The sequence below is a fragment of the Carassius carassius genome, chromosome 12 (genome assembly GCF_963082965.1).
Source record: "Carassius carassius chromosome 12, fCarCar2.1, whole genome shotgun sequence".
Lineage (NCBI taxonomy): Eukaryota > Metazoa > Chordata > Actinopteri > Cypriniformes > Cyprinidae > Carassius > Carassius carassius.
In genome coordinates, this window is record NC_081766.1 from 10,601,080 (window position 1) to 10,611,946 (window position 10,867).

At 35.4% G+C, this 10,867-nt stretch overlaps 1 gene segment (V, D, J or C); it reads left to right on the forward strand.

Moving 5' to 3' along the window:
- The first annotated feature begins 314 nt into the window (after positions 1-314).
- LOC132154171 (T cell receptor alpha variable 38-2/delta variable 8-like) lies at positions 315-975 on the forward strand. The segment is given in 2 exon segments: positions 315-427; positions 540-975. Coding segments are annotated over 2 exon segments (357 nt in total).
- The last annotated feature ends 9,892 nt before the right edge of the window (positions 976-10,867 follow it).

A 10,867-nucleotide genomic window follows, 5' to 3' on the forward strand; every position in this document is an offset into this window, starting at 1 on the left:
TGCCAAAATTATATTGAAAATATGCATAATAGACACATAACCCTATAAATAAAAATACATATTCTCCCTATTTTCATTAGTTAATAATTCCACACTCATAGGGTAAATAGGACACTTTTTGCCCCACTATTATCTCTTTCATGGTTTGCCATCAATGGAAAGCTGAACTCCATCAAGAGAGTTTACTTAACAAACATCTCATATTAGTTTTGATGTATAACCTCATGTAAACCTTTTTATAAAATTCTCTAATAAAATTGTTATAAACAGCAGCAGGAAGTTCAGAGAGGAGGAAGTTCCTGTGTGCGTGTTTGTGACTGATCTGCAGTGACTTACAGCTCAGAGCACTGAGAGCCTCAACAGAGAACTGAACTGATCTGATTGAACATGGACAGATGCTTCATACTGATTCTCATTGTGGGAACAGGTATTATTGGTATTATTTTAGTCATTTGCATTTTTGTAAAATATGCTGCAAAATGTGTTAGCAATATAAATGAAAAATCAGAAATCAGTTCATATGTGCCTTTTGTTGACAGGTTTGGTGGCTGGAGACAGCCTTGATCCAGATAAAGGAACAGACAAAAACACTGAAGAAAGACAAACTGTCAAGCTGAGCTGCTCATATAGTACAAGTAGTGAATATGTACGGCTTTACTGGTACAAACAGTATCCCAACAGAGAACCTGTGTATTTATTACTCAAAAATGCACGGTCAGCAGTTGATTACGAACACACCTCTGATAATCGGTTCCAGCTGACTGCAGCACATACATCCACTGAACTCACTATCACTGATGTACGTCTGTCAGATTCAGCTCTCTATTATTGTGCTCTAAGAGTAGTAGCCCAGTGATACAAAACATGAGACATGTCATACAAAAACCTGAAGCTCTTTTCATTCTAGTGAAAAACCACAATCAAAACCACAATCTATCCAGCCCTCAATGTAATAACGTATGTGGTCACACCTGTGAGAGGTTGAATCCGGCGTGTTAAAAAAAATTCCAAGAAGTATTGACAATATGTTAATACCTTTTATGCACAAATACATTCTTAATATAACATCTTAATTGCTTGTCCTGCAAGTTAAAAAACAGGGAGCAATTAGAGGGAGGCTGCTTTGTTTGATGTGCTGACATATCACTCTGTTTTAATATTAATATTTTCTTTGTACTTCTTCAAACTACTGTGTCTTTCAGCACCATACCCATTTAATTGAGTTCATTGCTCTGTTGACTATCCAACAGCATCCAGTCTATTTTATTTTTATGGCTTTGCTAGTGCCTTTGGAGCTTGTTTCATACTCAAATCTAGTCCTCCAAAAATTAAAAGCCACATACATTGTATATGACTCAAAGCATGTGAAAATCTCTTTAAAGTCACAGGCTTTGTTATTCCAGTAATTTTGCATTTATTTATTAAGCAGATGCTTTCACCCATAGTGTCTTTATAAATTGTGAGATACAATAACATTCTCGGGAAATGTGTACTTTTTAGCCTCGCTGCAGCAGTTTGGGAAGTTCTTTACTAATTCAGCATGACAAAAATCTTGAGACTTTTAAAAATATTTATATTTTTGTCTAATAAAGAATACTTTATTAGGGGTTCAAGGGGTTCTGTTGTAAACGTTAGAATGGCCAAGGATCAGCAATCTCCACATAAAACTGATCGGGCAGACCAAACGTTAAAGGGCTAGTTCACCCAAAAATGAAATGAAATCCATGTTTTACTCCTACAGTAGGTGTATGCACGTCTTTCACATCCCACAGTCAGCAGATGTGAGAAAAAAGTGTTTATTATGTTTGAAATCTGGATATTTATCTTACAAAAACGCATGAATCCACTACAGTTGGCTTTTATTAACGTGTGAGGGATGTTTTATTACAGATGCGCATACTTTATTTCAAGTTTTCTGGACTGTCGATTGGAAATAAACCAGTGCAGAAATATTCAGTGAGAGTAAAGATTATCTCACCGTCATAAAGGGATGCCAAAATGTTTGAAAGGCACGGGGTCACTTTCACTAAAATGGCTATAACTATTGAACAGAATGAAGTATCTACACCACACTCGCTTCACAAAAAGTTGTGGAGCTTGGCCACTGGGTGGCGCTATAAGAGGGGAAAAAAATTAAAAACAGCTATAAATAGGTCCAATATGCTAAAAGCATCTTTAAAGACATTTGCATTTCTAAAAAAAACATGTCCGCCATTGGCCAATAAATTTTTAGTACCTATTAGACAAGCTTATTGGAGGTCGATCAGAATTAAACTCAGTAGACCTGTTGGATTTGGAGAAATCTGAAACTAATCGGCCTCCTGTGGGTGATATCGCATTATTCAAGGATGTAAACCATTGTATATTGTGTGGTTCTACACACAGACAGACAATAGTTGTATCGTTGGATAGACCTCCCCATTCCTAACAACTTTGCCTCAGCTTCGACACAAGGATATGTTTTCTCCATTTATTTAAGCTTTGATTTGAGCGAAAACAGCGCATCCGTGCGTGGCTGACACAGAATAACGTAACGTATTCTCTAAAATGGCTCCGTTGACACGGAGAGACAATTGTTGAATAAATTTGTTATTTTTGTTTTCTTTGCATAAAAAAAAGTATTCTCGTCACTTCATAACGTTATGGTTGAACCACTGATGGCAGATGGTCTATTCTGACGATGTCTTTCATACTTTTCAGGACCTTGACAATGTAATTTACATGGCAGTCAATGGGAAAATCACAAGCCTCTTGGTTTTCATCCAAAATATTTTAAATTGTGTTCCAAAGACAAAGCTATTACAGGTTTGGAACACATTTGATCGCATAGGCCTACTTATTAAAACAATCATGTTGCCCTTTTCATTTGAAAATGTAACTTTTAATATAAACACATTACAGTTTATTATTTAATATACCTTAACCGGTTGTTCATTCTGAAAAATAAAAAAATAAAAAAATAAATAAAAAAAATATTCTAATTGTGTTAATATTTATTGTAAAACACAGACTGAAAGACATAATTTAATGCATGTCCCTCTTTCAGTCATTCATTCATGAGCTGTGGAGCCAGGATATACAGTAAAGGGCATTCAATGGTAAACAGACTTGTGTGATGATTGATATGACAGAATGATCAAAACTTACATTTCAAGCTTTGGTTTAATGATGCACATCCAGCTCATTCAATATCAGCTTTGTCTTTAACTTTCTTTCCATGCAATCTGCAAAAATTCTTAATGCTGCAAATGCATTTATGTGACATGAAAAGCATTCTCAGGTAAGCAAAGGTGTGTTTTCTCTTTATCACTTATACATGAAAATAGATTTTACATTTCAAAGAAAAATAATAAATTACCTTGAATTTTATAGATTTTCAATCAATTTCAGATGAGATGTAAAATGAGAAGTGACATGAAGGATCTGACATGATCTAATGTGTTAGACAGAGACTGTGGTAATATATTATTTCTACTAGTGTTGTCAGAATGGAACATCAAAACCTGAACTTCTTGTATTCACCTTTTATGGCGCAAACGAGACACAAAAGTCTAACGTAGATTCAAGAATCTCTATCAAAATCTCCAACAGTCAGTGAACAAAACCATGTGATTTTGAAGATCTCTTCTGCTTCTGTATCAGACTCTGCTCTGTACTACTTTTCCCTGCAGCCCACAGTGACTGGAAACACAATGATACTGTGCACAAACCATTTCTCAACTTGCACAGTGAAAGACAAATTGGAAAGAGACACAAAAACAAAGACTGACAGAGAAATGTTAAACTCTAGCTGTGAAATCTCCATATGTAAAGGGAATTAATAGGTCAACCCCCCCCCCCCCCCCCAATTATGTTTAGCATCATAATATTGTTAATTACATTAGATTCATACAAATGGTTTACATACAAGGCAGCAGTGTTCTCAAACTCTCATTAGGAAGTGATTCATGATATTTTTTAATACTTCTACAACATTTGTATATTTTCATGAGGTCAAAGAGATGAACAATTTTATTTATAGTAATAATAATAATAATAAAAACTTTCAGAATAATTCCTCTAAAATGTCCTTGGGCAAAATGATTCACATGATAAAATCTACATGAAAGTTATTTTTGGGTCACCCTACAAAATAAAATATATAAATACAAATCTTATTGCTATTGTCAGAAATATGTATCACACATTACACCATTATTTTTTGGTAATTATATCAAACAAGATAACGATGGGCCTTCACTGGTTTCACAAAGAGGTCAGGAAGTTCCTGAATGTCTTGAACAGCAGAAAGCTTCAGTAACACACAGAGCACAGAGCACTGAGAGAATCAACACACAACTGATCTGATCATACTCACCATGAACAAATACATGCTGCTGCTTTTCATTATGGCATCAGGTGTGGCATTTATGATTATTTCAGATCTTTTAGCAACAGCTTTAAATCCCGTGGTGGTATCCCTTTTCAAAACAATTGCAGAGTAACTTTTTAGAATATTTAACATGAGAACCAATGAGTTAATATTGTGCTTTATGTTTGCAGATGTGACAGCTGTGGACAAAATTGATCCAAACAGTAGGACCAATATGATCAAAACAGAAGGAGAGTTTGTAATGCTGAGTTGCTCATATGATTCAGACAGTGAAAATGTACGTCTCTACTGGTACAGACAATATCACAGCGTAGAACCTCAATATTTATTACATCAAGGTGCTCGGTCAAGCATAGCAAGGCAAATCTCTGATCCTCGATTCCACTCAAGCACCTCTCGCATTTTCACTGAACTCATTATTAGTAGTGTGTCTGTGTCAGATTCAGCTCTCTATTACTGCGCTTTAAGAGTTGAAGCCCAATGATACAAAACATGAAACAAGTCGTACAAAAACTACAAGCCATCTTCACTCTGAAGCTGTTATTATGAAAACCAAATCAAAACCTCAATGTGAGATAATAACTGGAAACACCTGTGTAAAGTTGAGAGAAGAAATTTTTATAAAAAGAATAAAAAAGAAAACTAAGCTTTTCAATAAGGTACAATTTCAAAGAACAGTACAACACCTAAAATATAAAGTAATAAATGTACTTTCTCTTGCTTTATGGCTAACATGTTTAACATTATGTGACTTTATTACAGATGTGTAACTTTGCAAGAATCCAAAAGAGGGCAATATCGCTCAGTATCACACTAACAGAGGGGTTCCCTTTAAGCTTTCACAAGCTCCTCCTCAGAGTCCTATCATATTATGAAAGAAAATCTGCCTTAATAAAGAATTTATTTTGACTTCATTGTCAATTTGAAACAGATACCTGTAATGAGGTGGCTGAGGATTATATTTCTATTTGCACTATTCAGTCTTGGTGTGTATTTCTACACATTTTAAGCAGTTAGGTAATTATTTATTGTTTGTTGATATGGATTTTATACACCAAAAATCATATCTACATCAAATATTCTTATTCATGTAATCCTTACAGAGTGTAGATCAGAAGACAAAGTTGATCAGCCAGACAAACATGTGACTGCAGCTGGAGGAAAATCAATGACATTAGATTGTACATATACGACAACTTCAGCACAACCATACCTCTTCTGGTACATCCAGAGAGCAAATGACCTTCCTAGATACATCCTGAGGAGAGAAAAGTTTGGAACTGGAGAAAATGGCACTGAGTTTCATGAGAGATTTCACTCTAAAGTGTCATCAGATTCAGTTCCACTGACAATTAAGAGTCTGCGTGTTTCTGACTCTGTGTACTGCTGTGTTCTGAGGCCCACAGTGAGAAATCTCACGTCAAACCACATACAAAAACACTGAATTGCAATCAAGAAATCAAAATGTGCTTCTCTTGTTTAGAATATTAAATATTCTCTTTGCTATTTAATACTCATTTGATACATATAATTCTATTATAAAAAGTGTAATTATCTAACAATTAAATACAAATACATATATTATACAGTATTCAACAACTTATTGATGAAAGTGTACAGCAGCAGGAAGTTCAGAGAGGAGGAAGTTCCTGTGTGTGTTTGTGTCTGATCTGCAGTGACTTACAGCTCAGAGCACTGAGAGCCTCAACAGAGAACTGAACTGATCTGATTGAACATGGACAGATGCTTCATACTGATTCTCATTGTGAGAACAGGTACTGTACATTATTTACTGAACAATTAATGAAAATCTGTAAATAAATAATTTCAGCTCGTTAAATGTACATATAAGGAACAGCTGCGGACCAATTTGCAACTTATTAGGTAAATTGGCAACATGATTGGGTATAAAAGGAGCCTCTCAGAGTGGCAGTGTCTCTCAGAAGTCAAGACGGGCAGAGGATCACCAATTCCCCCAAAATTGTGGCGAAAAATAGTAGAGCAATATCATAAAGGAGTTTCTCAGAGAAAAATTGCAAAGAGTTTGAAGTTATCATCATCTACAGTGCATAATATCATACAAAGATTCAGAGAATCTGCAACAATCTCTGTGCATAAGGGTCAAGGCAGGAAAAATATACTGGATGCCCGTGATCTTTGGGCTCTTAGACGTCACTGCATCACATACAGGAATGCTACTGTAATGGAAATCACAACATGGGCTCAGAAATGCTTCCAGAAAACATCGTCGGTAAACACAATCCACTGTGCCATTCATCGTTGCTGGCTAAAACTCTATAGGTCAAAAAAGAAGCCATATCTAAACATGATGCAGAAGCGCAGGCGTTTTCTCTGGGCCAAGCCTCATTTAAAATGGACTTTGGCAAAGAGGAAAACTGTTTTGTGGTCAGACAAATCAAAATTTGAATTTCTTTTTGGAAAACTGGGACGACGTGTCACCCGGACTAAAGAGGACAAGGACAACACAATTTGTTATCAGCGCTCAGTTCAGAAGCCTGCATCTCTTATGGTATAGAGTTGCATGAGTGCGTGTGGCATGGGCAGCTTACACATCTGGAAAGGCACCATCAATGCTGAAAGGTATATCCAAGTTCTAGAACAACATATATCGTCTCTTTCAGGGAAGACCTTGTATTTTCCAACATGACAATGCCAGACCACATACTGCATCAATTACAACATCATGGCTGCGTAAAAAGAAGGATCCGGGTACTGAAATGGCCAGCCTGCAGCCCAGATCTTTCACCCATAGAAAACATTTGGGGCATCATAAAGAGGAAGATGTGACAAAGAAGAGTTAAGACTTAAGAATGTGACAACATTCCGATTCCTAAACTTGAGCAACTTGTCTCCTCAGTCCACAGACGTTTGCAGACTGTTATAAAAAGAAGAGAGGATGCCACACAGTGGTAAACATGGCCTTTTCCCAACTTTTTTGAGATGTGTTGATGCCATAAAATTTAAAATCAACTTATTTTCTCAGTTTAAACATTTGATATGCCATCTATGTTGTATTCTGAATAAAATATTGAAATTTGAAAGTTCCACATCATTGCATTCTGTTTTTATTCACAATTTGTACAGTGTCCCAACTTTTTTGGAATCGGGTTTGAACAATTTAATAAGTCATGACATTTTGCCAAGCATGGTAACCCATACTCGGAATTGGTGCTCTGCATTTAACCAATCCAAGTGCACACACCCAGCAGTGAGAAGTGAACACACTGTTGTGAGTAAAGCCCAAAATAACATTCAAACTTTGATGGAAGAAAAACACCCAATACACTAAATACTCTGTTGACTCTCCAGCAGCATCCAGTCTATTTGATATTATCGCTCAGTCTTGTGGGGTTTTATTTTCATGGCTTTGGCAGTGACTTCAGAGCTTGTTCTCTCACTGACACACAGAGTATTGTCTCAAATCTAGTTCTCCGCAAATCAAAGTCACATACATTATATATGGCGAAAAGCAACACAAGAAAACACAAAGTTAAAAAAGAGATAGGGACTTTTAAAATTATTTCAGCATTTTTTTTTACATATAGTATTATTGAAAAATGATATGTAATTTCAAAAGTTGGCCACTGTGTGGCATAATCTAAGATGCTGGTGTAATCTACTCATTTACGTTCCTGCTGTATGTGTGTTAATAGTTCAGAGTAATGTTGCCTGCTGTGCATAAACTATGTTGATCTGGGTGAGGAATTTACTTCTAATGGCTGCAGTTCTGGGTAAGTAATTTAAATGTTAAATGTAACACATTTATATTATCCTAACATAAGAATATATATGAAAATGAATTATTTCTTTACATTTTTACTTTCCTGACAGAGTGCAATGCACAAGATTCTGTTAATCAGCCAAAAAGAGTTCAAACGGCTTCTGAACATGAGATGGTTAAACTTCACTGCACTTACAGTACCAGTGAACAATACCCTTCTCTTTACTGGTACCAACATAAAACCAATGGATTCCCAGTTTACATGCTCCGTAAACTCTCGACTGGATCAAGCAGCAGTGAAAAAGAATTTGAGGAAAGATTTCATGCTGAACTCAAAAAATCTTCAGTTTCTCTGTCAATCCAGGATGTGCGTGTGTCTGACTCTGCTGTTTACTACTGTGCTCTGCAGCCCACAGTGACTGAAACACATAAACATCCTGACAAGAACTAAGAGCTCTGAAATGTGCAGTTATTGACATGATTAAGTTTTCACTAGAATAAACACACTCCAGCAGTGGGTGGAACTTATGGTTGAGAGTGTGAGACAGACTGAAACAGTTACAGTTATTCAGATACTATTGTTGTCATCACTATCTCTGTAAGGACATCATGGTTCTCTTCACCTGTACAATAATCAAATTTTTTTTATGGGTAAGATTTTCATTCAGTCATTATGGTTATTATGAAAAAAATCCTTAAAATTAATTTAGTTTTATATAGTGTATACATATGTTTTACTGTTTGATTAATTAGGGTCCTTTTCTTTTTCACAGGAAATTATTTTGGTGACACAATACAACCATTAAAAACTTGATTCTGAGGGTGAATGTGACTCTTTCATGTAACTATAGTCTCAATAGCAGCACTAGTGTTATTATCCTGTGGTATCACCAGTATCCTCAAGCACAACAGAGTTTTTACTTCTCGTCTCTGAATATTCAAGAAAATCTGAGCCCGAAATATGTCTACATTCAGAAGCTCCAAAAGAAATCAAAGGTGTGGATCTGATCATGTTCTTGGCTGCTGTATCAGATTCTGCTCTGTACTACAGTGCCCTGCTGCCCACAGTCACAGGAAACTCAATAATCTCTGCAATAAATAAATAAATAATAAAAAAGAACTTTCACGATCTTTTCTAGTGAAAAAGAAAGATACACTTAGACAAAGACTAAGAGAACAACTGTATTAATATGCAGATTAGAATTAATAGGTAAATAATCTGATTAAAAAAATATGGATGCAAAACTGCAAATAAACAAAAAAAATAACTCAACGTAACATTGTAAGCTAATGTTCTTAACATGAAATCCACACAAAATTAGCCTAAAGTTTATGTTTAGTGGATTATAATGTGTAACACACTGTGCTGGTATAATTTGCCACTAGATGGCAGTGTTCTCAGATTCACTGGGAACTGCAGCAATGAACAACAGAATTGAATTTACAGAACAGAACTTGAGTATAATGTGGCTCAGAGAGGAGGTACTCAGTGTTCACAGACCTGTCATGATCTAATTCTGTCTGACAGAGACTGTGGTAGAAATTAGTCAGTCTGACTCTTCTCAGAGTGAACACTTGTACAATGGATCTTCATTTAGTTTTTCTGTTCTGTGCCTTAGCAGGTGTGTATTTATTTGGTTAATAACACTTTTTTGATAATTCGTTTTTTAAATATCCCACTGAAAATGTACAAATGTACTCTTACCAATTTTTCTTTTTCAGGTGCTGTCTTTGGAAATATCCAACCAAACAAAACAACTGTTTATGAAGAGGGTTCAAATATTATATTAATTTGTAGTCATTACCCTGGAAGTTCAGATTATCTCCACTGGTACCGTCAGTATGAAAGATCAAAACCTGAATTTCTTGTACTCACCTACGGTAGTTCAAAAAAAGCAGCTGTGTCTGATGTAGATCCAAGATTCACTGTTAAAGTTGAAAAAAGGGAACAAATCCATGCGGATCTGAAGATCTCCTCTGCTGCTGTATCCGACTCTGCTCTGTACTACTGTGCTCTGCGGCCCACAGTGACAGGAAACACATCAGCTCTCTACAAAAACCTGTGAGAAACAAAAGAGAGAAACATGGAGACAGAGATGAAGACAGAGAATGAATCTAACTGTTTTATACTGTATACAGTATACTCTATTATATGTAAAAAAATTAATAAAAAGAAAATAAAAAAACAACAACTAATGGAACCGATAAAAATAGATTGCAGGCAGTGATTAAAATCTTAATGTAGAAAAATCATTTAAATAATATATGAAGAAAAAAAAACTTAATACAAACAAAATTTTTATTTTAAAGTGAGTGAATCTTTGGAAATAGGCTATTAAGATGTAGTTTGTTTAAAAAAATCCCACAGGACTGTCTTACAATCATAGTTGAATATGGTGTAATAATAATAATAATAATAATAAAAAAACAGTTAAAAGTTAAAATATCTCACATGATTCTCATGTGTAATATATATATATATATAGTTTATACAATCTCTCGCTTGTTTCAAATTATGGATATATACAAACCTAGCTAGACCATAGTTAAAAAGTCAATATTCCATATTCATGAGACGTGACTTACAGCTCAGGGGTGCGTTCTCCGAAACTACCTTAACGCTACGTCGTTCTTAAGTTGTACCTTAAGAAGTAGGCTACCTTATCGTTAATACGTGGTTTCCGAAACCTTCTTAGTTAAGTATACCTTCTGTAAGTCATACGTACGTAAGGTTGGTCTGGAGCGCTCTTAGC